The 26026-nt window shown below is 55.2% G+C and overlaps 1 protein-coding gene and 1 non-coding gene across 11 annotated transcripts in view; both read left to right on the top strand.

Annotated features, from left to right (window-relative positions):
- Nucleotides 1-350: 350 nt before the first annotated feature.
- Pkd1 (polycystin 1, transient receptor potential channel interacting) overlaps nt 351-26026 on the top strand; it is a 42753-nt gene continuing 17077 nt past the window's right edge. For 8 of the 10 annotated variants that reach the window (XM_020169357.2, XM_074058915.1, XM_074058911.1 and 5 more), the window contains exons 1-16: nt 351-565; nt 13108-13179; nt 13324-13395; nt 13594-13763; nt 14029-14697; nt 14820-15003; nt 16087-16307; nt 16533-16648; nt 17126-17252; nt 17530-17762; nt 18155-18910; nt 19971-20102; nt 20312-20487; nt 20821-20954; nt 21529-25151; nt 25351-25500. In XM_020169357.2, coding sequence (XP_020024946.2) covers nt 351-565; nt 13108-13179; nt 13324-13395; nt 13594-13763; nt 14029-14697; nt 14820-15003; nt 16087-16307; nt 16533-16648; nt 17126-17252; nt 17530-17762; nt 18155-18910; nt 19971-20102; nt 20312-20487; nt 20821-20954; nt 21529-25151; nt 25351-25500 — 7050 coding nt within the window. Of the gene's footprint in view, nt 566-13107; nt 13180-13323; nt 13396-13593; nt 13764-14028; nt 14698-14819; nt 15004-16086; nt 16308-16532; nt 16649-17125; nt 17253-17529; nt 17763-18154; nt 18911-19970; nt 20103-20311; nt 20488-20820; nt 20955-21528; nt 25152-25350; nt 25501-26026 lie in introns of those variants that run through there. The other 2 variants (XM_074058916.1, XM_074058917.1) reach the window with 2 other exon arrangements.
- LOC141418720 (small nucleolar RNA SNORA51) lies at nt 11251-11376 on the top strand. The gene has a single exon (XR_012443371.1). It is a non-coding gene; the product is annotated as a small nucleolar RNA SNORA51 (small nucleolar RNA).

Here is a 26026-nt window from a genome sequence, read left to right as displayed (position 1 = left end):
GTCTGCGGAGTCCGCAGACGCGGCCGCATAGGAGAGGAGGCCGCCCCTCCCTCTGGCCCCACCCATAGTCGACACGGCAGCGCGGGGGCGGAACCTGAGGAAGCCCCGCCCCGCTTCGCGCCGCGCCGGGAGGGGGAGGAGCCTACGCGGGGGCCGCAGTGCAGCGCGAGTGCTCGAGGGAGCGCGGCCTGGCCCGGAGAGCCGAGGGAGAGGGTGTCGCGCCGCAGACGAGCCCCAGGCACCGCCAGCTTCAATCCCGCGCTGCGCCATGCCGTCCGCGGGCCCCTCCTGAGTCGCGGCCGCGCGGGCGGGCCTCGGGCCGCCGGGGCCATGCGCGCGCTGTGCTGACGATGCCGCCCGGCGCGCCCGCCCGCCTGGCTCTGGCCCTGGGCCTGGGCCTGTGGCTCGGGGCTCTGGCGGGGGGCTCCGGGCACGGCTGCGGGCCGTGCGCGCCCCCCTGCCTTTGCGGCCCGGCGCCAGGCACCGCCTGCCGCGTTAACTGCTCGGGCCGCGGGCTGCGGACACTCGGGCCCGCGCTGCGCATCCCCGCGGACACCACCGCGCTGTGAGTAGCGGCGCTACCGCGGTGCGGGCGGGCGGGCGTGGGCGCGGTCCCGGGCTCGGGCAGCAAAGACGCAGCGGGGCCAAGCCGCTCCCAGGGCGAGGCTCCAGCAGGGATGTCAGCCGGACTAAATAAGGAAAACCTGGAGTCGCAGTCGGCGTGGTCCAGGGGCAAGCCAAAAATCCCTGTTTCTGTAAAAACAGACGTCAGTCTTGCTGACGGCCTGCGAATGCATTTGGGGCGGGAAGGTCGCGGTAGGTCGAGAAAAGAAACACACGCTAATTAGAGACTCATTAGAGACTAATTGGATTGCGGCCTGGGGCTGGGGGATTTCTGTGGAGCCCACAGGGCCGGCCTCCCTGGGAGGGTTCTGGACAAGGATCTGTCTGATGGATGTGTAAGAATTGGGTTAAGAAGGGGCAGGAAGATGGGTCCAGAGGAAAAGGAGAAGGGAATGGCCTGGATGCTGGATTTGGTCATGTGTGGCAACTGCAGGGGACACCTGAGGAGGTAGGGGTAGGTTGAGGTCTTGAAGGACATTAGATGCTCTGTTGCCCCGTTATCCTGGGAACAGTGGGACAGGGATTGCCAGGGGGGTTAAAACGCTGAAGAGTCCTTACCAGGTTTGCATTCTGGAATTAACAGTATCAGGCAGCTTTTTCTGAGAGGTTGCCTTGAGCTAGGCCTACGCCTAACACATTTAATCCTTACCTTAACACCTTGAGGGGTAGATACAGCCAAGACCCCCATTTTACTGGAGGAAGCAGGCTTGGAGATGTGATGATCAAATTTGTTTGATATGCCAAACAGAAGACACGACCAATCAGGCCCAGGACCCAGGATTGGATTGAGAATGGTATAGAGGATGGGATTGCAGACATTTCAGGGCTGGATTTTCCTAGACACTTCCAAGCACCTCAGTCCCCAGAAGGCCCTGCTGGAATCCCTTGGGGAGCATGTTATGTGCTCCCTCCCCCGAGCCTGGTATGGGTCCAGGCATTTCAGTTTTGTAATGCTCTTGGGTGACCCCCGTGTGAGGCCACTTTTAAAAGGGAGCCCTGTGTCTTTAGGGTTTTGCTCAGTGATCTTGAGGGTGGGAGGAGAGCAAGTTCTTCAGGGCTAGCTGGGAGCTGTGGTTGGGGCTCTTGCTAGGCCTGTCATTGTGCTCCTTGACCACTGGAACATTTGCAGTGCTACTGTTTCTGTGGAGATGGCCCCCTCCTGCCTGCCAGCAGGGCCCACAGAATTGCGTCAAATTCATGCCACCCTTTGTTTCTGGATGCTGTGAGTGAGGGTACCTCTGTCTCTGCTGGCTGGCTGGCCGTTCTGGGGGTCATACCCGGCTCCCACTGGTTCCCGCTTTCCCAGTCCCTGTCACATACCTGCCAGCCTCTCCAGGAGCTCTGAAGAATGAGGGCTTGCAGCACAGCAGTGGAGCCTGAGATGTTGCTTTGGTGCATCCTGTACGCTCTGGTACTGGGTTTTCTGGGATTTGGTGGCCTGGCCCAGCCTCAGCTGGCAGGATTCCCAGGGTGCTAGCCCCGCTTTTTGGGTAATGGAACATTAGAGTGACCTCAGGTAGGCAGGTGGGTGAGGAATGGAGGAGACTCTACGTTCTTTCCACCCCTAAAGCTGCTATTGAGAAATTTCCAGAGGGCTGGGATCGGGGGTTGGGGGTGCATGGGATGCAAATGAAACTTGGGCAGGTGTTGAGATTCCTGCAGAGTCAACTCTGCAGACTGCCAGAGAAATAGATGGGTCTTTGATGAGGAAGAAGAGTGAATGTCCCTGGCAGAGGCCAGGGACATTCACTTAGGTGTACTTAGGTGTCCCAGGAGCGTTGCCTTCTCAACTGTCAGTAGTAGCCTCTCTGGGGGCTCAGGTTCCTCCATTTGTGGCTCCTCTGCTAACCTGAGGTAAGGCAGGACAGTTCTGTCTGTGTGGGAAGATGGTCCTGACTTCTGAGATCACAGCCTTCCAGCTGTGCTTGGGTTAAAATGACGCTTCTGGGATGTGGCAGCTTGAAAAAGATGACGTTACTGGCAAAACGTTGCTCCTTTGCTATTTTTAAAGCTTTGCTATGGAGGAAAGTAGGAAGGACAGGGTGATGAATCTCATGCCCTCCTTGTTCCTCTTATCCCTGCTTTAGGTTTTGAGCCAAATTCCAGCATTCTGAACTTTCATCTGTGAGCATTTGGAGTGTATTACAACACCTAAAACATGGAATGATTTTTCAGTCCCATTAAATGTCTAGCATGTTCACACATTTTTTTCTTGTTTTGTCTGTGTTGTATGTTGTGTCCGTGTCCCCTCCCCCACCTCCAGCAACACACATATTCTGGGATTTGATCTCAGGTTATCAGGCTTGTTGGGCAGGCACTCGACCACTTGATCTAGGCCCCTAGACTTTCAGTTTTGTAAAAGATAGTTTGAATTATGGTCCAGATGAGGTTTGCACATTGCAGTTAGTTGGTTTCTTAAATCTCTGTGGATGGTTAGGCTTCTCCTCCACCTTGTCTTCCTGTCATTTGTTGAAGAAACCAGCTTCTGCAGCCCTGGGTTCCTGATTGTCTCTTGAGCTGTCACCATGATGCTGTTGAAGTCTTTGTCCTCTGCATCTCTTGCAAGTTGGTAGTTGGATCTAGAGCTCTGTTGTCTGGAGGGCCACACCTCAGGTTCTCTGGAGCCTCTCATAGCCAGTGACTACAAGATGTAAAAATTCCATCACTGAACAAAGCTCTGCTGGATGGTGCTGCTCTAGGGTGTGAGCTATTGATTGGCTTCAGATTTGGTTGCTTTTGGGAGAGTACTTCCTGTGTGACGTGTGTTGCTAATTTTGGCCAGGGGCTTACCTGGGCCTGTCTGATGAATGTTTTGGCATATACCAGGAACTCAGTAGGTGGTTGGTTCACTGATGTAAAATTTTGGGGCTGTAAGATTTATTGGGAGCACCCAAGACCTTGCCCTTTCCTGCAGGGGAGAGTTGGGGTAGGAGGCTCAGCCGCTGGTGTCTGTGGCCAGGTCTGGAAAGGTGGGCATGTGTGAGCAGACTCCTGGGTTTGGCATGGACCTAACGTGTTAAGACTGCACCTGTCAGGTGTGTTGCTGCCTTGTGGGCAGCAGAAGGTTCCGAGGTCCTGTTTCTAATCCCTGAGGCCCGAGACCCAGGACTGGGCATCTCACTGAGGCCTGAGGCAGTTCTACCCCAGTCCTCACCAGAGGCTGCTATGTGCCCTGCTTGAAGCCAGGAGTTGGTGAGACCACTACCGGGCACAGGCGTGGCTGTTCTGGGGCTCAGGTGTCACAGGAGAGCCATATTAAACCAACAGGTGTGTGGATATTAGAAGGACCTATTAGAAATGACATCAAAGCCAAGATTCAAAGCTTGTGCAAGAGCCACCCAGGGGCTGGGAGAATGTTCTAGATAAGGGAACAGCCTTATGGAGTCCCTGAGGTGTGAGGTGATGGAGTAGAAGGAGGGAGCATCTTTATGGGAGGGCAGGTGAGGGTGGCTTCCAGGAGGGAAGCCCGGTGGCCAGCATCTTCTAGGCAAGTTCTGTACCACTGAAGTTCATCCCTAGCTGCTGCTGCTTCTAAATAGGAAGAGCCCTGGCTGCTTTGTGGGGAGTAGAGAAGGACGGTACCCTGCAAACACTGCTGGCCTGGCCCTCAAGTTGCTGAGCTCGGGCTCACACAGGACGCCACACTTGGGAATTCAGAATATAAATGCGAGGCTAGCACTCATTTCCTGATTAGACATGAAATGTAAATTTGTCAAAAGCGTGGACAAGAAGCAACTTTTCTGTCTGGTTGTCCAGCCGAAGAGAGAAAAGAGAATGGTGCTAATTTGGAGACAAGGAAACCTCATCTGTAGCTTGTCCTGTCATCTTCTGCAACACTCAGGGACCTGAACAGATGAGCCCCAGAACACCTGCAATCCCACAGACTCTAGGAGCTGGTGGTGTGTGGGAATGCACAAAAATAGCTGTGGGATGAAAAGCATCTGTAGATCATCTTCCCAGTATAGACTGTGAATCCAAAGTATATGGGGAGCTCTTACTTGTCCATGATAAAAAAATGAAAGATGCTGTTTAAAAATGGGCAAAGGACTGAATAGATATTTCACCAAAGAAGATAAGCAGCTGGCCATTAACTACTTAAAAACACGCTCAGTGTCGTTAGGGAAATACAAATCAAAACCACAGTGAACTGGGCAGGTGGTACACACCTGTAATCCCAGTACTTGGGAGGCTAACTCAAGAGGATTGAGAGTTCAAGACCAGCCTGGGCTATATAGTGAGACCTTGTCTTAAAGAAAATATGGGTCATCTAGAATAAGCAAATGTGTAGAGACAGAAATTATTAGTATTAAATTAATGAATATTAATTGTTGCCTACATCTTGGCTAGGGTAGAGTGGTAAGAGGTGATGGTCACAAAATATGGAGGTTTTTTTGGGGTGATGAAAACATTCTGGAATTACATAGTATAGTATGCGAATTATATCTAATTTAAAAAAAATCTCTAAAGGAAATACGCAGGGTGCCGCAGTCCCTCACCTTCTCCTCTCCCCCTGCTAGTGCCTCGTTTGGGCCCCTTGCTGAGTCCTTTATGTTCTTTCTGTCACTGGCACCTCATTGTGGTGCTGTTGGGATGGAACAACTCTTGATATCATTCTACAGACCAGGAAACTGATGCTTCCAGAGATTGGGTCCTGGTTCATACAGCTTGGTGAGTTGTGGCAAAGGTGATGTGGTCGTCATGTTCTGGGACCGACCCCTGAAACTACACACAGGGCCAGGGGCTCAGTACCAGTGTCCTGGTTCATAGATGGCAGGGAGAGGTGGTAGTAGGTCCTGTTTGAATAGGCCAGGGATGCTGAAGGCTTGCTGAGGGGTAGGTGGGCTGCTGAGGCACTTCTTCCCAGACTTTCCCACCAGCTCCTCCCTGGGGTCTCAGTCCAAATCTGCTCTGGTCCCTCTAGCTGATTTCCTTTTGGTTTCAGGAGGGAGGCATGGAGGCCTGATGTCAGTCCTTCCCAGATCCTCTATTTGCTGTGTGACCTTGGCTGAGTCACTCAACCTCTCTGAGTCTCCGTTTCATTGCCTGTAAAATGGATGCTGTGACTAGATGCAACTTAAGAGGTTGTGGGGCCTCAGAGTTAAGGATATGTGGTTCATAGATGGCTCAGTCACTGGTGGCCACAGTAATTATAACTGTTGTTCAGGTGATGCCTGAGACCCTCCTCTCCATGGTCTCCGGGAACCCATTCCCTTGTTCTCAAGTACCAGCCATGAGCAGATGTACCTTACCACTGAACACAAGAGCCCAAGCATGAGACGTGTTCAGACCAGATGCTGTGCAGAGAAGAGAAGCACAGATCGGCCTGAGCATACCTCAGCACCCCAGCTCAAGGAGTCTGGAAGTCCAGAAACCTTCTTTCCTTCTCTGATCTGAGCTGAGAGGCAGTGGGGATTTGTGAGGACTAGCACATTCTCTCTCTCTTTCTCTCTTTTTTTTTTTGTGTGTGGGACTAGGTTTGAACTCAAGGCTTTGTGCTTGCAAAGCAGGCACTCTACCTCTTGAGCCATACTTCCAGTTCATTTTTCTCTGGTTATTTTGGATGAGGTTTTGAGAACTATATGCCATCCTTTCAGTTTACGATAATATGGCACTGCTCTGATTCTGCTCAGGGTGCCTAGTGTGCCTTGGCTGTCAAACATATACGTCCTGTGTGGTGGACATTGCTGGGCCTTTGGGTGCTTTTTGGGAAGGTTGTGCCAAGGTCCATGAGCCTCAGCTCTCCCCACCTCTGGGTTGTCTACAGACTCTCTTTTGCAGCTTCTCCCTCCAAAGCCCCTAGACCAAGTCTCTTTGTGGGCTTCTTGTGGAGCTTTCTGCCTTCCATATTCTTTGCCTGGCTAGTGAGCCAGCGAGTCTCTGGCTGCCATCTTGTGACACCTGAGACTAGGGACCCACCTTGCCAGTGCCTCCTGAGCTTCCCTGGAGATGAGGGAGGTTCTGTTATGCCTTCACCTCCCCCACACCCTGAGGCACTCTGCTGAGGGATGGGAATTGTGGGGACCCGGCTCCTGAGGGAGACCCTGGCTGGAGTTGGGTTTCGAGTGAGGAAGCCATTTTGGATGGAGACATGTTTTTCCTTTCCGGAACACTGTGGTGGCCAGCGCCAGCAGCAGGAGCCCAGACGGCTGGCCCGCCTAGAACTCTGGAATGAAAACATCCAGCTTCTCTTGCTGCTGTCTGGGGTGGTGGCCGTCTGGGCTCTGTGCTCAGGCCTGGCCTGCCATAGCTGCGGCTCCAGCTGGCCCATGTGGGTGCAGCTGCGGGCGGGCTAGCCCTCCGGGTGTCATGGGGTGTGAGCTTGTCCCTGCAGGACGAGACACAGCTGGAAAATGCAGCTCATGTCCTTTCTTGGAACACCTCGTTCTCTCTGGCTTGGCAGACGTCTTTGCCAAGGGGCTCCCATGATGCCCAGGCATTAATGCTAGGAAGAGGGGCTGCATTTGGCCATGATGGGCAGGGCTTTCTCTCCCTTAAGCTCCTGAGAGCCCATCACTGGCAAAGTGTGGTATCTTTGACTCTAGCAACTACCATGTTTGGAAAGAGGGTTGGATCCTATGAGGGAAGTGCTTTGTCCCTAGACAGGGACAGAAGCCAGCTCTTCCTTCTGGTTATAGCAGGGACTGAGGCCAACATTCAGGGTTATAGCCAGGGGGCATGTCACAGCTGTGGGACTGGAGGGACAGTGGGAGTCCTGAGCCTCCATGTTGCTTCACAGCCCTGGTGTCAGGCTGCTTCATGAAATTGTCTGTGCCCAACACCTGAGTGGTGATGGGATTGCTGGCTAGACTGATGTTCCTGCCCAGGGCACCATGCCCCTGAAAATCCAGGGCTTTGAGCCCGGTACCCTGCCTTCCCAGGTCCAGCCTTTCTCCTTCAATAGCATTGATCTTCTGGCTGCACCTCCAGGGTGGTGTGGGGGAGGCTGGTTCCCTGGGCCTTCATTTTCCTATTGGAGAACGGGACTGGAGGAACTCCTGCTTTTGCTGGTTATGGTGTGACTGATGCAGCTGGGCACGGACCTGGCACTGAGTCTCTGTGTGTGGACCCCATGGTACGGTATGGAAGGAGGCTAGGGGCTTCAGGTGTTGGTCTCCTTTGCTTGCCCTGAATGGGTGAACCCAGTGTCCCAGCAGCAGATGTGGGAGGGACCAGCAGGCCTTTCTTCCCACCTCTTCCCCCATCCTGGTCTTGTTAAAACCTGATCAGCGGGTGGCTCTCTGTGAACAGCCTACCTGTGTTTGGGCTGTTTTTCTTTCATAGTGTGGGAAGTATATCCCCTCAACACACACCACCACCATGTCTTCATCTCCTTCTTCAGGCTCCAAGGCCCAAGTCTCTTATCCCTGTCCCTTCCTGTGGGTCCCAGGAGGATCTCAGGTGGGCTGTGTCCCCACCACCCCCAGCAGCTCATCCTGGGGACAGTTGTGGGGGGACTTGGTGTTTGTGAAGAGGGACTTTGGAAGGAAGACAGATTCCACAGAGCACCCTGTAACATGTGGGGGCTCTTCTTCCCCAGGTCCTGGAACTATGAGACCTTCCTCTTGTTGGGGCCTGGTTCAGTATCAGATGGGTCTGGCAGGCCTCTCTGCCCCTTCTCCCTGGAAAAGCAGGGTAGGCCTAGCCAAAAGCCTACCCCCTACCCACCTTGCTGCCAGCACACTCCTTGTGTTTTTCTTTGACTCTCTCTCCTAAACTTGAATTCACTAATTTAAACATCATTTCCGGTCCTGGAAGCCAGCCTTACTTGCCATAAATAGAAAGGAACAAAAAGCAAAGGGAATAAAAACAGTGAGGCTATTGGACTCACTGGCTGCTGGGCTCTGGAAACTAAAGCCCATTAGTGCTGAAATGCACCGTTAGGGAGGCCAGCCTGGGGGCTTTTTCTTCTCCATTCAGGCCAAGGTGCTGGACCCTCCCAGTGGCTTCTTCCCCCTTGGCTCTGAGAGGGGATATTCTGGGGCAGGGTCCTCCTTGCTGGGCTGAGGGGAACCTGCTTCTTCCAGGGAGAGGATGGGACTTGCTGACTGGGACTGGAGTGGGGGCTTCTTTCTGCTGCACTGTCCTGGCCTGCCAGAGGGAGGAGGCAGCTGGCTTGGGTGGAACAGGTTACATAATGTCCATGGGCGGCCCCTCAGAGCTGTTCTCTGGGCCCTGTTTCCAGCACAGCAGCCAGCGCCGGGTGGGGGTTCCGGGCCTGGCATTCGCCCACCTGCTGACCACATGTGTCTGGAATGTACAGATGTTTCCTTGGGGGCTCCAGTTGCCACCCCCCCCATCCTGCCCAGCATCTGGATTGTAGAGCAGAGGACTAGGCCACTCCCTATCTTGGCAGAGAAGGAAACTGAGGCTACTTAGCTGCTGGTCAAGGTCTTGGCTTTTTTGGAGCCTCTGTTGGCTCTATAGAGTAGAGTTGGTCCTCAGAGCTCTCCTGTGCTGAGCAAGCATTTGTGCTGACTCTCCTTGGTGACCGTTGCACTCATCAACATGCTCACCTTCACCTGCCCAATGTCTCATCTCTCCAGAAAGCCTACCCCTGAGACTGTCTGCCTCCCCTTTATACAGCTGCATGGGAAGGGTGGGGGATCCCCCCGCAATTCCTTCTTTCAGCAGGAAAGTTGGGAGTCAGATACAGGGATCCTGTGGGGTACATAAGCCTGTGGACATATTCCAAGGGAAAGCTGAGGTCCTACTTGTCAGGCCAGGTGACCTCACAGGTGGCAGTACAGTGCCTGGCCCCAGGGCTGCAAGGTATCCCCTTCCCAGAATGCTTGATCTAGAAGACAAGGGGAGGAGAAAGAGGGCCCAGATATATTGGGCACAATGTGGGTCTTCATTCACTCCTCCCCAACACATTTTCCTATCTTGGAGTAGGAGGGGACAGCAGAGAGGTCAGGCTAGGCCTGGGAGCTCCCCATCTTTGTCACAGACTGTGTGTGGGTTACTTCCCAGTGCTGCGTGCAGTGGGGGCTGGCCTGCCAGGCTGAGGGATAGGACACATCTCCGGCTGCCATGGCATCTGCCTGTCCTCTGTGTAATTCTCAGCTCAGCTCACTCCTCTGAGCTAGTCTGATTCACTCTAGTGTTGGCTGTGGGATCCTGTAAGTTGTTGGCTTAGGCCTTGGAGGACCTAGAAGGTCCAGCTGGCTCAGAGGATGGACCCCACACTTGGGCCTCTCGGGGTGTTCTTGGCTAGGCTGCTGGCTCTCCTTTAAGTCGGAGGTGGGGAACCCATAGTTGTTGCCTGATCAGTCTTGGTGCCCTTGCTTCTATGTCACTTCTTTGAGGATACCCAGTGCTTGCTGTGCCCCCTCCCTGATCCTTGGAGGCAACCTGAATGTGGGACTGGGCAGGAGACTGCCGTGACATCACTTGGGGAATGTGGAGGAAGCCAGAAGGGCTGGGAGATGGGACTGACCAGGTCTGGACCTTCCCACAGAGCAGTGATGGCAACAGCAGATGGACATGTGGAAAAGCTGCTTTGGTCAGGACTGTGGGCAGTGGAGCTGGGTGAGGACTTCCATGTACTTCTCCTGTGTCCCTCAGGTGCTGGTAACACAGGTGATACCACCCTGTATGTCCAGGTACATACTCCCATTTGGGATGTGGACCTCTGCGCAGCCCTGGCTCTTGTCCACGCAGTCTTGCTCTGCTGCCCTGGGCTAGAGGAACATAGCCAAGCAGTGTTCCCAAGGCCCTCTTGGCTTTTCTTCCTCACACCCATGGCTCAGGAAAGTTCTAGGGAAAAGCACCCATGGTGGGTGGGCTTGGCCTCAGTAGAGGCCCCGCTTAGGTGAGGGATGGCGGAGGCTATACTGAGACTCTGAGGCTGACCTGCCCTCTGCCCAGCTTCTCAGGCACCTCTAGCAGTTGCCAGTCAGGGTGGAGATTCCCAAGTGGGATATGGAGGGACATTTGAGGCTCTCCTTTCTTCCCTCCTGTCTTGGAGGTTAGGCTGGGAACTTCCTGGCATCCCTCGTCCCCATCTGTACTGGTGGGGCAGGTGCATGCAGGGTACCTATCTGTCCTTATCTTAGTCTCTGCCTCACCCTTCTTCCTAGGACCACTGCTGCTCAGTCTTCAAAGCACAGATTCTCTGCTGTCATCACTGCAGCCACTGGGAGGTCCCTGCTTATTAGAAGTTTCCCCCAGCATAGCTATTGGCTTTCCTTTGGGAGCTCAGATAGGAGGGGCAAGACAAGGCCAGGAGAGACCAGAACAGTGTCCAGGAGAGTGCTAGGGATGGAGTCCAGGGCCAGGATAGGAAAGTGTAGAGACAGAGTCCCAGCAGTTGAATGGTCATTGCTAAAAAGAGCCAGACTGGTGAGAGGCACCAAGCATATTCTCATATGGCAAGCTGTGACATCTGGTAGAATAGAGGCTCTGGCACGGGAGGAACACAGGTCCAATGGGTTAGAGACTGGGGTGTTGTGCAGACATGGAGGGGCCCCATCCCAGGAGCCTTCTTGGAAGTTAGAATGTGTGTGTGCAGAGAGAGTGCTTAAGAAGGGGGTGGCAGAGTGACCATGGCCCTCACCTCCTCTAGTGAATGGTCAGGTACTGGAGGCTAGAGGGGAAGCCAGGTTGTTGGGTAAAGAGTGGACACCGGGCCTTCTGGTGCTGACCGCAAGCTGTGTTCTTACACTGCATAGAAAAAGGAGGCAGAGTAAACTCACCCCATATATACCTCAACCTAGGCTCTGTGCCTGACCTCTTGTGAGTAAGGAGGCATGCAGTGGGGGAGGAAAACAAAAGGGGACACTAGAAAAAAAAAGCGTTGACACTTGCTCCAGAGTACGCAGGAGAGCCCAGCTGTGCAGTGGTTATCAAGAGTCATGGGGTGCAGTACCTAGTGTCTTCCACATCACCTGAGCTGGGGACTGGGTTTCCAACATACTCACAACTTTGGTAGATAAAAAGGGCAGTGACATTGTTTTCATTGGTATTTCTTCAGTTATTACTAAGGTTGAATGTTTCTTCCATGTCTGTGACCTTTTATACTTTTGTTAATTGCCTGTTTTTGCATTTAGCCCCTACTCCCCCCTTTTTTAAACTTTGTTGGGGATCAAACCCAGGGCCTTGTGCAGGCCTAGGTGAGTGCTCTACCACTGAGCTGCATCCTGAGTCTTGCTTATTTTTTGAATTGGAGCAGTCGCTTCAGTTTGTTCAGTGTTCGTAGAAGGAGTGTTGTTTACCTTTAACCAGCCACCTGAATTGCTAGCTCTTTTCCCAGCCTGTATTTTATTTTATGTTTTGAGACAGGATACAGGGTTTTGCTGTGTTGCCAAGGCTGGCTTCAAAGTCCTGGGCTCACTGGGTTCTCAGGTTCCTGAACAACTGCACCTGGCTGATCTGTATGGGGTTTGAACTTAGGGCCTCACACTTACTAGGTAGGTGCTCTACCATTTGAGCCACTCCGCCAGCCCTGTTTTGTGTTGTGTGTTTTTGAGATAAGAGTCTTCCACACTATCTGACCAGGCTGGCATTGAACCTCAATCCTCACAATCTGTGCCTCCTGAGTAGCTAGGCTACTCCTGGCTACACCTGGCTGGGTGTGTTGGTCTTGATGCTTTATTTCTGCTCATAGGTTCAACAAACCTATGCTTTACAAACATGTGACCATCCACAGTATTCATGGCTTGTGTGTACTGGCTCTGGCACACTTTTCCATGTGACTTAAGTTCTGAGGCAGGCTCTGCCTGAGCTGTGCTTGCTCACGTCCTGCTTTCCTTCTAAGATTCTCGAAGGCCAGGGACTCTCTGAGGTTCCTTTGCCTCGGGTGGTCAGTCTGTCCATTCCAAAGCATGGCACAGTGGAAAGTTGCACAAACTCATGTTTTCACATTTCTTGATGATTCTTTTCATGGATGTCCCCAGATGAACCTTTGTAGTATCTTTGGTGCAGTCAGGGTTTTTAGTTGTGTTGAGCCATCATGATGTGGGGTCACCCACCAGGACCCCAGCCCCATTTATTGCATCTTTGTGTCCCCACTGCATCTTGTGGATGTTTTGAGGACTTTCCTCCACTGGCATCTGGGCCCTGCCAACCCTGATGCATCCTGAACCCCATGTGAAGAGTGGTAGAAGTCAGCCCTCTGTGGTGTTGACCACCTTGCTGGACTGGGAGCAGCCCAAGATTCCCTTGGCTCTGTGGGGAAGGGGTTGGGTCCAGGAGCCATTGGAAGGGGCCATGCCTGCCTGGCTGCCCAGGGTCAGTGGTTCTGTGTGGCATTCACCATAAGGTGTAGGTGGATTCAGAATGCTGAGGGCCTCGGCTCAGCTTCCATGGTATCCCCAGATGAGTGTTTATTCCGCTCCTTCATCAGAAAAGCCTTCTGGCTCCTAGGAACAGGGAGTTTGGAGGACGAGAGGTTGCACCTTGGTGCTACCTCTAGGTGTGGGACCAGGGATTGATTTATAGCCAGCCTAATGCTCCTATCCTGACCATGGCCACTTTGCTCCTCAGAGATGTCTCCCACAACCTGATCCAGGCGCTGGACATCGGGCTCCTGGCGAACCTCTCTGCACTGGTGGAACTGTGAGTGTCCCCTCCCCTGCTTTGTGTTCTGCCTATGCCCCAGCAGCACACTGGGGATTACTCAGGGTAGGCAGGGGCAATTGCCTGTTATTGTACAGTTAATGGGGCTCTGGTCAAAACTGCCTAATCCTACCTTTCTTCTAGGGACATAAGCAACAACAGAATTTCTACCTTAGAAGAAGGAGTATTTGATAATTTATTTAATTTAAGTGAAATGTAAGTTGCTTTGCTTTTGGTGGGTATCAGTAGCCCCCATTCTCCACCATCCCCCTGCTCTCCTGCCTGGCCCTTGGCTCCTCCCTAGTTTGAGAGAAGAACCTAGGGGCATTTGCTTGCCTGGTGCGGGCAGTAAGAGCTGTTCTGTCAGGATGGCCCATCCTGGTCTGGTTCCTCATAGCTGCCTCTCCCCTGCAGAAACCTGAGTGGGAACCCGTTTGAGTGTGACTGTGGTCTGGCTTGGCTGCTACGCTGGGTAGAGGAGCAGCAGGTTCGTGTGGTACAGTCTAATGCAGCCACCTGTGCTGGGCCCAGCCTCCTGGCTGGACAATCTCTCTTCAATGTCCCCTTGTTGGATAGTAGCTGTGGTAAGTGCCGGCCTGGGGAGTGGCATGTTACTGTCCTTCCCTGCTGAGCAGGACCCAGCCTGGTAAGGGAGGCAGATGGGGCCCAGGGAAAGGTGCATATTGGAGAGACAGCAGCCAGGTGGGGGTCACAAAGGCCTCTCTGGGGAGGGTTGGGGCTTTGGTCGGGGGGGCGGTTCTCATCTGGGGTCTAGAGAGAGTTGTTGGGACCACAGAGTGGAGCCAGGAGAAGGTGGGCCCCTCAGACCAGGGTATCTGCCCATTCCAGCTGAGGAGTATGTCGCCTGCCTCCCCGATGACAGCTTGGCCACTGTGGTAATGGTGTCTTTCTCTGCCCACGCGGGCCTGCTGGAGCCTGAGATGTGCAGTGCCTTCTGCTTCTCGTCTGGTGAGGGTCTTGCAGCCCTCTCAGAGCAGGGCCAGTGCCTGTGTGGGACAGTCCAGCCCCACAATGTCTCTGCAGCCTGCCTGTCCCTATGCTCTAATACCCCGCTGCTCCCAACCACCATCTGCAGGGGTCCCACCCTTCTCCAGCACATCTTTCCTGCTTCCCCAGGGGCTTCCCTGGTGGGACCCCATGGACCCCTGGCCTCTGGCCAGTCAGCAGCCTTCCATGTCATTGCTCCACTACCTGTAAGCTCCATACGCTGGGACTTTGGAGATGGCTCCCCTGAGGTGGATGTGGCTGGCGCGGCTGCCACTCATAGATATGTGCTGCCTGGGCGCTATCATGTGACAGCTGTGCTGGTCTTGGGGGCTGGATCAGCCCTGCTGGGGACAGAGGTGCACATAGAGGTGCCACCTGCTGCCCTGGAGCTTGTGTGCCCAACCTCCGTGCGCAGTGATGAGAGCCTCAAACTTGGAATCCGGAACCGTGGAGGCTCAGCCCTTGAGGCCACCTATAGCATCCTGGCCCTGGGCGAGGAGCCAGCCCAAGGTGGGTACCTCCCCAGCCAGATCTTGGGTTGCCCCTTCCCCTCAAGACTGGGGGTGGAGCAGAGCCTGGCACTCTAGACTCAGACTCACGTTGCTACCCTGTTCTCTGCCCACCACCCCCAGTGGTGCACCCACTCTGCCCCTCAGACACGGAGATCTTCCCTGGCAATGGACACTGCTACCGGCTGGTGGCTGAAAAGGCACCCTGGTTGCAGGCACAGGAGCGATGCCGGACCTGGGCTGGGGCCGCACTGGCCATGGTAGACAGTCCTGCTGTCCAGCACTTCCTGGTTTCCCAGGTTACCAGGTGCCTATCTCACCATCCACAAAGGCCATAGGCAGGTGGGGGGTTGGCTGGGATGTTGGGGTACCAGAAGAGCCCGAAGCTTGGGGAGGCTAAGGAGGATAGAGATGGGGGGTGGCTGGAAGGGCTGTGTCCTGCCCTGTAGATGCTGTTCCTGGCACTCTGTATGTGGAGAGGTGGACATGGGTGGGGAAGTGGCTTCCATAAACATTGTGGAATGTGTCACGGTGGGACCTGGGCCCAGGCATCCAGTCTGTCTTTTTCCTGCAGGGGAGGACCCTGGGCCCTGATGATAGGGTTGGTTCTGGGGTGATCACGGAGGAGGCTGTATTTCCTGCTTCTAACACTGCCATGCTCACTCTCCTCCCATACCTTCCCCAGCCTTATGGGGACATGTGCTATGGGCCAGGCCCTCATTCTGTGTCTTGAGTCTGCTGTGTCTGGGGTGGGGAGTGACCCACCTCTCTTGGGGTCTATGTGCTGTGCAGGGATGGATATTCTTCATTGTGTCTGTGGCCAAGCACATGATGTGCATTCCCATATCCAGAAGGGGAGATCAAGGCCCAGAACAGTTAAAGACCTTCCCCAGAGGTTATCCAGTGAATGAGTGATGGTGTTATATGTGGAGCTGGGGCCAGAGTGTTACTCCCTCCCACTCTGTGTATCCTCCATATGCCTGGACCCATGTCCATGCCTGAGCCTAGCTGTGGATCTATAAGCTCTACCTGCAAGAGGGGCTTCCTGCCTTGGCAGAGCTGTCAGGTGGCTGTCATTGGAGTGAGGCTGGCTTGGTCCCCAGAGGCTGCAGGAGGATCCTCCCTACAGGTGAAGGCCTAGATGGCCTGTGGCCTTCTTTCAGACCTGAGGCAGCGCCCTTGGCTGTGCCCACTGGTCCTGTGGGCATGAGCTGCCAGGTAGATGCTGCTGTGAGCCTGGGTTTGTGGGCCTTGCTTGCCAGGTCATGTCTCTGAGCCTCAGTTTCTCCAACTGGAGAATGAGAATGGTGATAGGGCCTATCTGCCAGGGTGTTGTGAGGAGGGAGGACAGAGACCCCAATAAATCCCTGCCCTCCCCATTTGCTCACAGGAGCCTGGATGTGTGGATCGGCTTCTCATCCATGGAGGGGGTGGAGGCAGGCCCAGCACCCCAGGGCGAAGCCTTCAGCCTGGAGAGCTGTCAGAACTGGCTGCCGGGGGAGCCACACCCAGCCACAGCCAAGCACTGCGTGCGACTAGGGCCCGCTGGGCAGTGCAACACAGACCTGTGTTCGGCACCTCACAGCTATGTCTGTGAGCTGCGGCCTGGAGGTATGTGGACCACGGGAGCTGCTCCTCTCCTGTTTGTCTTCTGATCCTGAGTGCTGGCTATTTTCTGAAAACCTACTTTTAATGCCTTGGCTAATACTATGTCAGAATAAGCAACGATGGAAGGAACTGAGGGTGGGGCAGCTACTGACTGGCCCCACCCTCGATGTTCTCCTACTGTTCCCTCATCCTGGCACTGGCACCTTATTGCACACTCCCCTCCCCTAGGCCCTGTGTGGGACGCTGAGAATTTCCTTGTGGGAGTACCTGGCAGGGGCCTGCAGGGACCACTGAATTCCCTGGTGCAGCAGGAGGCTCTCCTGGCTCCCCAGCAGCCTGTGGAGGTAGAACAGCTTCTGTCACTGGAGGCCTCGCCTTACCCTGCTGCTATGTCTCTTTAAAAGTCAAGCTGGGGGTCGGGGTAGTGTGTGGCTTAGTGATAGAGCACTTGCCTAGCAGGTTCAGTTCCCAGCACTACAAGAAAAAAATCAAGTTGGTTTGGTGGGGAGGGTGTTCTTAAAGTTATTTGTGCCCAGCATAGTCAGTCTGGAAAATCCTTGGATTGCAGAGATGAAAAGCATCTAATCCCCCTTGTATAGGAAAACTCTGTTCCTCCTGGGTCCTTGCTCCAGGTGAATTTCTTTATCTCATCATAGGGATCCCACTGCTCATAGTTGGTTTTGATTTGATTTTTCCTCTCAAGTAACATGAAACAGGGCTTGGGAGGAGGGACATCTGATGTCTTCCTGGCGGTGTTGGGCCTGGTGAGTGCAGGCCCTGGGGTGGGGTCTTTGGAGCTGAGGTTCCCCTCTCCCTGCCAGGTCATGGTGTTTCCTGGCCTGAGCATGAGCCATGAAGCCTTTCTCACTGCAGCAGAATTTGAGACCCAGCAGCTTGAGGGGCCCACCCAGCTGCGGCTGCAGGTGTTTCGGTCCTCAGGAGGGGCAGGTGGGTCTCTGCGATGGTGGTAGGAGTGGGCTCTGAGCTTTCGATGCCTTTGGTCCCCATCCTTAGGTGGACAGAAAGTGGGATCTCCAGAGATGGCCAACTCTTGCCCTGTGTCTCAAGGATGGTGTGGGTGGGGTAGTCTAATAGCAGGGGGATGGTGATGGGGGCTTGAGGGGCTGTCTAGTCAGGTCTGGTCTTATAGCAGGGGTGCAAAGTGGGGCATTCCTAACTGGCCTAATAGTGAATCAGGTCCCCAGTACCCTTCCTGTCTTTGCAGTGGCCCCAGAAAGTAACAGTGAGCCTGACAACAGGACTGAGTTGGCCTCCAACTATATGCCGGAGGGGCGCTGGTGTCCCAGAGCCAATGTCTGCGTGCCACTGGATGCTTCCTGCCACCCTCAGGCCTGTGCCAATGGGTCCATGTCAGCACCCAGGCTCCCCAGGGCCACCTATGCACTATGGAGGGAGTTCCTCTTCTTTGTGCCCGCAGGGCCCCCCACGCAGTACTCGGTGTGTGTCTCTGGTCTGGTCCCGTCTACTTCTGACCAGCTCCCTAGGCTACCTTTCCTTAACTGCCCAAACTCCTGGGCTTCCACTAAACATAGACAATGCAGATTCCTCTGCACAGCACAGCAGGTACCATCTGCATATCCCTGCCCACCTATAGCCTGAGTGCCCTCACTCCTCTTCCCACATGAGAAGTGGCTGGCTTCTTTTCCTCTCCCCATGTGAGGAGTGGCTGGCTTCCTGTGACGTGAGGGCCTTCCCATCAGGGCAGTCCTGTGCATGTCCCCTGAGTCTGTGCTGCCCTGTTTGTCTCTACTATGAGCACCTGGTGCTGAGAAGCCAGGCTGGGATCCCAGTGATCCCTGAAGCTTCTTACCTGCCTCCCTCTTCCACAGGTCACCCTCCATGGCCAGGACGTCCCTATGCTCCCTGGTGACCTCATTGGCCTGCAGCATGATGCTGGCCCAGGTGCCCTGCTCCATTGTTCCCTGGAGTTCAGCCATCCAGGCCTTGAAGCCCTGTACCTCTCCATCAATGCCTCAGATTGGCTGACCCACCTGCCTGCCCAGCTGGAGGGGATTCGGGCTGGCCCTGCCTGTGCCCTGCAGCTGTTCTCAGCCACAGAGCGGCTCACACCACTGCTGGGCCTGAGGCCCAACCCAGGGCTGCAGCATCCCGGGCGCTATGAGGTCCAGGCCATGGTGGGCAACAGCGTGTCAAGTCACAACCTGTCCTGCGGCTTCATTGTGTTCTCCCCAGTGGCTGGACTGCAGGTCATTCACCCTGTCCCCCTTGATGGTCACCTCTACGTGCCAACCAACGGCTCAGTCTTGGTGCTTCAGGTGGACTCTGGTGCCAATGCCACAGCCACAGCTCAGTGGCTTGGGGGCAGCATTAGCGCACCCTTCGAGGCTGTCTGTCCCACTGTGGTGGACACTCACAAGCCTCCTTGCGCCGACAAGACTAATGGCACTCTGTTCTCAGTGCTGGCACTGCCCAGGCTCAGTGAAGGGGAACACACAGTGGAGATTGTGGCACAGAATGGTGCCAGCTGGGCCAACCTCAGCCTGAGGGTGATAGCCGAGGAGCCTATCTGCGGCCTCCGAGCCATGCCTAGTCCTGAGGCCCGTGTGCTGCAGGGTGTCTTGGTGGTGAGTGCGGCCTGAGATAATCACTACCCCCAGATGGTGTGCACAGGGAATTTCTTTCACAGTGAAGAAGCCACTCAGCTGTTCCCTGGGAGGGTGTTCCACAGGCTTCTTAGCAATTTCTCCTCCCTTCCCCATCCTCCCCTCTTTTCTTTTAGTGTTAGAGTTTAAATGCAGGGTCTTGTGTATGTCAGGCAAGCACTCTACTGCTTGAGTCAGATCCCCAGCCCTACTTAGCAGTTCCTTAATTACTACAGGTCACTGCTAGAGCAACTTCTACATAAGCCTCTGTGACTGCACGTACCTGTTGAGGTGGTTTCAGACCCCCATGGGAAGCTATGCTGACCCCCTCTGGTAACCCAGGGGGATGGGGCTGCCCCAGTCCTGGGCATGCCCACCTCTGCATGAGGGGTCATTAGAAGAGCCTTTTTTTTTTTCCCAGTAGTACTCAAGGTCGAACTCAAGGCCTCACATTTGCTAGGTAGGCACTCTACCACTTGAGCCACTCCACCAGCCCAGAACTATTTCTGACAATGCCCCATGACTTGTGCAGCCCTGTCAGAAAGCTGTATTGTCTGGTTTCCCTGTACATACCAGCTCTCATCGCTGACATGGGTTTACATCTAGCAGCATAGACGCGTTGAAATTCATGCACTGAACTTCCCACCTGAGGTGCTCCAGCAGAACCCTGGAGAGGAGTTAGTGAGGATTCAGAGACAGTTGACTCTTTGTAGCAGAGGCTAGGTCTACTTTACAGATGCAGAAACTGAGGCACAGGTCAAGGTGTAAACAAGGCCATGTGGAAAGCTGGACTTGACCAGGGCCTTCAGTACCAAAGCCTGTACTTTGGCCCCTGTACCACGTGGTGTCCTGAGCCTGGGAACCTCCTTGCCCTTCCCCACATGGGGTCCCTTGCAGTCACGGCTTAGCCAGTGGGCCCTCTTTTCTACTCCAACAGTCCTGAGGGAGGCATGTCCAGACAGGCAGGTGGGGGCTAAGGGCAGAGTCAGCCTCGGGCTAGGACAGGATCACAGCTTTGGCCAATGCCATGTCATTCCCATAGCGGTACAGCCCCATGGTGGAGGCTGGCTCAGATGTGGTCTTCCGGTGGACTATTGATGACAAGCAGTCCCTGACTTTCCACAATGTTGTCTTCAATGTAATCTACCAGAGCGCTGCCATCTTCAAACTCTCGGTAGGTGAAGGGAGAGTGAATGGGGACTCCAGGTCCTTGGATATCTGGGTGCTCACTTTTGCCTTCTGTTCTGCTTTGCCTTGCCCCCAAGGACCCTGCTCCGGCTGTGGGTGAGTGTGGAGAGGTTGCTGAGTCTGGGCTCAGGGCCTTTCACCTGTCTTTATTGGTGTCTCCGTGGGCCCCACGCCCACTGATGCCTATCTCTCCAGCTGACAGCCTCCAACCACGTGAGCAATGTCACTGTGAACTACAACGTCACTGTGGAGCGAATGAACAGGATGCGGGGTCTGCGGGTATCTGCAGTGCCGACTGTGCTGCTCCCCAATGCCACACTGGTGTTGATGGCCAGCGTGCGGGTGGACTCTGCTGTGGAGGTGGCCTTCCTGTGAGTGCTTTTGGTCATAGTAGGGGGAGTAGCCAACTGGGTAGGGCTTTAGCAGGGGCTGGTGTTCTCATCCCAGCCTTAGCTTTGTCAGTGGGGCCCTGGTCCAGAGAGCTGCTTCTCTTAGCCTCTGCCAGGGGCTGCAAGGGGCCATGGGAGGTTGCATGGGAGGGCAGGAGACCCTGATGTACCAAGCTGGGTAGTACCTTGAGTGAAGGTGCCAGGAAGGAGTGATTGCAGAGGAAGTTGGGGCTGGCAGGCACCCACAATGTGAATGGCCAGCCTTGTCCACCTGTCTCTCCATGGCCTGCTCACTACCTGCCCATTGCCTGGCAGGTGGATCTTTGGGGATGGGGAACAGGTGCTGAGCCAGTTCAAGCCTCCGTACGACGAGTCCTTCCAGGTCCCGGACCCTACAGTGGCCCAGGTGCTGGTGGAGCACAATACCACGCACACCTATGCTGCCCCAGGTGAGGGGCAGGGCCACTGCTTTGATGGCCCTGAGCTTGGGCAGCCCTCTCCTGGGGATGGTACCCCACTGGAGACAGCCCCCATCACCCCTACCCTGACCCAGCCTGGGTTGATAGCTTGTGGCCTTTACTCGGGTGAAGGAGGGGCACCCAGGTGGTGGGTGAGGGGGTGGATAGGATCTCAGGCCTCAATTTGAATTTGCTGGAAATCGACCTTTTTATCACCAGGCATTTTTTGAGAGCAGGAAGGGGGGGGGGCATCATTTAATTTTTGTAATTCCATAACCCCCCCCAAGGGCTGTTCTCTCCAGTGCATGTGGTATGGACTGTGTGCTTGTCCCTGTCCCATGCTTACCATCTTGCTCACCTCCATTCAGTCACACTTGGAGATGATCCTGTCTTTATCTCTCATTTCTTCCTCTCAGCCCTCTGCCCTGCACATGTCCTAGCTATGAGGCCCTCTCGGCCAGGTCCAAGGGCTGTTTATGCTTTGAAGAAGGCCATTCTCATGCAGTACCAGGTGCTGGGTGGGAATTGTGGGAACAGAAAGTCCCACTTGGGCCTGTCCCCACAGGTGAGTACAACCTGACCATCCTCGTATCCAACACCTACGAGAACCTGACGCAGCAGGTGTCTGTGAGCGTGCGCACCCCGCTGCCCAGTGTGTCTGTGGGCATGAGCAGCAGCTTCCTGGTGGCTAATCAGCCCGTCACCTTCTCTCCACATCCGCTGCCCTCACCTGGTGGCATCTTATACACATGGGACTTTGGGGATGGCTCCCCTGTCCTGACACAGAGCCAGCCAGCTGTCAACCATACCTACACCATGACTGGTGTCTACCACATTTGCCTAGAAGTCAACAACACTGTGAGCAGTGTGGTGGCACATGCTGATGTCCATGTCTTCCAGGAGCTACGAGGCCTGAGTGTGCACCTGAGCCCCACTGTGGAGCAGGGAGCCCCTGTGGTGATCAGTGCAGCTGTGGAGATGGGTGATAACGTCACTTGGACGTTTGACATGGGGGATGGCACAGTGCTCACAGGCCCTGAGCCCGTGGTGCACCATGTGTACCTACGGGCACAGAACTGGACAGTGACAGTGGACGCAGCCAGTCCTGTGGGCCACCTGACCCAGCGCCTGCACGTGCAGGTCTTTGTCCTGGAGGTGCTGCACATCGAGCCCACTGCCTGCATCCCCACGCAGCCTGATGCTCAGCTGACAGCCTATGTCACTGGGGACCCTGCCCACTACCTTTTCGACTGGACCTTTGGGGATGGTTCCTCTAATATGACTGTCCAGGGGTGCCCCACGGTTACTCACAACTTCACACAGAGTGGCACGTTCCCCCTGGCATTGGTCCTGTCAAGCAGTGTGAACAAGGCACATTACTTCACCAGTGTCTGCGTGGAGCCTGAGGTAGGCAATGTTACCCTCGAGCCTGAGAGGCAGTTTGTACAGCTTGGGGGTGAAGTCCGGCTGGTGGCCTGCGCCTGGCCCCAATTCCCCTACCGCTACACCTGGGATTTTGGTATTGAAGACACCATACTCACTCGTGCTGGGGACCCTGAGATGACATTCACCTACCGAGACCCAGGCTCCTACTTGGTGACAGTCACTGTATGTAACAATGTCTCTGTTGCCAATGACTCAGCTGTTGTGGAGGTACAGGAGCCTGTGGTGGTCACTGGCGTCAGGGTCAATGGCTCTCATGTGCTGGAGCTGCACCAGCTTTACCTGTTCTCTGCCATGGGCTATGGGCACCCTGCCACCTACCTGTGGGACCTGGGGGATGGCAAGCAGCTTGAGGGCCCTGAGGTCACCCATTTCTATAACAGTACAGGTGACTTCACCATCAGGGTGGCTGGCTGGAATGAAGTGAGCCGAAGTGAGGCCCACCTTGACGTCACAGTGAAGCGGCGCGTGCAGGGGCTCAGCGTCAGTGCCAGCCGCACAGTGGTGCCCCTGAATGGCAGCGTGAGCTTTAGCACCTCACTGGAGGCAGGCAGTGACGTGCGCTACTCCTGGGTGCTCTGCGACCGCTGCACGCCCATCCTTGGGGGCCCCACCATCTCCTATACCTTCCGCTCCGTGGGTACCTTCAACATCATTGTCACTGCTGAGAACGAGGTGGGCGCTGCTCAGGACAGCATCTTCATCTATGTCCTACAGCTCATTGAGGGTCTGCAGGTGGCAGGGGGCATTGCTGGATGCTGCTTCCCCACCAACCACACGCTGCAGCTGCAGGCCATGGTCAGGGATGGCACCAACATCTCTTACAGCTGGACTGCCCAGCGGGATGGTGACCCAGTCCTGACTGGCAGTGGCAAGGTCTTCTTGCTCACTGTGTTTGAGGCCAGCACCTACCACATCCAGTTGCGGGCCACCAACATGCTGGGCAGTGCCTTAGCTAACCGCACTGTGGACTTTGTGGAGCCTGTGCAGTGGCTGACTCTGACTGCCTCCCCTAACCCAGCTGCTGTCAACGTGAACATCACCCTCCATGCTGAGCTGGCTGGTGGCAGCGGTGTCATTTTCACTTGGTCCCTGGAGGAAGGGCTGAGCTGGGAGACATCCAAGCCATCCACCACCCATGCCTTTCTCTTAGCTGGACTGTACCTTATCAGGGTCATGGCTTTTAACCAGTTGGGCTCAGCCAATGCCACCATTGAGGTAGCTGTGCAGGTGCCTGTGAGTGGTCTCAGCATCAGGACTGGCAAGCCAGATAGCAACTTTGTGGCAGCTGGTTCCTCTGTGCCCTTCTGGGGTCAGTTGGCCACGGGTACCAACGTGAGTTGGTGCTGGGCTGTTCCGGGTGGCAACAAGCACAGCCAGCACATTGCTGTGGGTTTCCCAGATGCTGGCACCTTTTCTGTGCAGCTCAATGCCTCCAATGCAGTCAGCTGGGTGGCAGCCATGCATAATGTTACAGTGGAGGAACCCATTGTGGATCTAGTGCTGTGGGCCAGCAGCAAGGTGGTAGCACCTGGACAGGTGGTCCATTTTCAGATTCTGCTGACTGCTGGCTCGGCCATCACCTTCCGCCTGCAGGTTGGCGGGGCTGTTTCTGAGGTACTCCCAAGCCCCCATTTCTCCCACAGCTTCTCTAGGGTTGGAGACCATGTGGTGAGTGTACAGGCTGAGAACCATGTGAGCCGGGCTCAGGCACAGATTCGCATCTTGGTGCTGGAGGCTGTTGGTGGGCTGCAGGTACCCAACTGCTGCGAGCCAGGCATGGCCACAGGCACGGAGAAGAACTTCACAGCCCGGGTGCAGCGGGGCTCGCGTGTTGCCTATGCCTGGTACTTCTCTTTGCAGAAAGTCCAGGGTGACTCACTGGTCATTCTATCAGGCCGCGATGTCACCTACACCCCCGTGGCTGCAGGGCTGCTGGAGATCCACGTGCGTGCCTTCAATGAGTTGGGTGGTGAGAATCTCACGCTTGTGGTGGAGGTCCAGGATGTCATCCAGTACGTAGCACTCCAGAGTGGCCGCTGTTTCACCAACCGCTCAGCCCGGTTTGAGGCCGCCACAAACCCAAGTCCCCGGCGTGTGGCCTACCGCTGGGACTTTGGGGATGGAGCACCAGTACAGGACACAGAGGAGCCCTGGGCCGACCACTCCTATTTGCAGCCTGGAGACTACCATGTAGAGGTGAACGCCACCAACCTGGTGAGCTTCTTTGTGGCACAGATCACAGTGACTGTCCAGGAGCTGGCCTGTAGGGAGCCCGAGGTGGACGTGGCCCTGCCCCTGCAGGTGCTGATGCGACGCTCCCAGCGCAACTACCTGGAGGCCCATGTCAACCTGCGTGACTGTGTCACCTACCGGACTGAGTATCGCTGGGAGGTGTACCGAACTGCTAGCTGCCAGCGGCCGGGGCGTGTGGCTCGAGTGGCCCTGCCTGGTGTGGACGTGAGCCGGCCCCAGCTGGTGGTGCCACGACTGGCGCTGCCTGTGGGCCACTATTGCTTTGTGTTCGTGGTGTCATTTGGGGACACACCACTGGCACGGAGCATCCAGGCCAATGTGACAGTAGCTGCTGAGCGTCTGGTACCCATCATCAAAGGTGGTTCATACCGCGTGTGGTCTGACACACAGGACCTGGTGCTGGATGGGAGCAAGTCCTATGACCCTAACCTGGAGGATGGTGACCAGACACCACTCAGCTTCCACTGGGCCTGTGTGGCCTCAACTCAGGTCAGCCACAGGGGGTTGTCCTTCCTGCCCCTTAGTCTTACACACTCATCCTGTGAGTGCTCAGCACTTGGCATAGCCCTGAGGTGGGCCTTGGTGTCAGCATGGGAAGGGAGTCTCCCGGGCAGTCCCCTAGCCCAGTCTGTTTCGAGACTGGTCATGGGTCTCACACCAGCCTGTCTCCTTTGTTTGGGGGCTGTAGAGCAAAGCTGGTGGGTGTGTGCTGAACTTCGGTCCTCGTGGGAGCAGTGTGGTCACCATCCCCCGGGAGCGCCTGGAAGCTGGCGTGGAGTACACTTTCAACCTCACTGTGTGGAAGGCAGGCCGGAAGGAGGAGGCTGCCAACCAGACGGTGAGTGCTGCTTCTGCCCTAGTGGCTGCACACTCAGACGGCCCCCATCCCACCCCTGCTTCTGTCAGAGGCTTTCTGAGCTGAGGAGTTCTTCTAACTCGATGCCGATTTTGATAGCAAATGTTCTACTTCGGCATTGCATCAGTTGAAAAACCATGATACAGTTCCTCACAAAATCTGAGAGGGGAGCTGGGCGAGGTGGCACAGGGCTGTAATCCAGCACTTGGAAGGTGGAGGCAGGAGGATCATGAGTTGCAGGCCAGCCTGTGCTCTGCATAGTGAGATCCTGTGTCAAAAAAAAAAAACAACCAAAAACCAAAAAACAAACAAAAAACTTAGAGAGGTCATACCATACAAGCACTGTGATTTATAAAAAGTAAACTTTATGCCAATAGGGCAAAAGGCAGATGGTGAGAAACCAAGCTCCCTTCCTGCCTCAGAGACAGCCACTGTCTCCAGAGCATATGTCCTCATTTCTGGATGGAGCAAGACAGTTCTTGCCCTCACATTCCCCTGCCCTGGACTA

Source organism: Castor canadensis, chromosome 17, assembly GCF_047511655.1.
Source record: "Castor canadensis chromosome 17, mCasCan1.hap1v2, whole genome shotgun sequence".
Classification (NCBI taxonomy): domain Eukaryota; kingdom Metazoa; phylum Chordata; class Mammalia; order Rodentia; family Castoridae; genus Castor; species Castor canadensis.
Note: the sequence above shows the minus strand (reverse complement) of the source record. Positions and strands in the feature narration are given on the sequence as shown.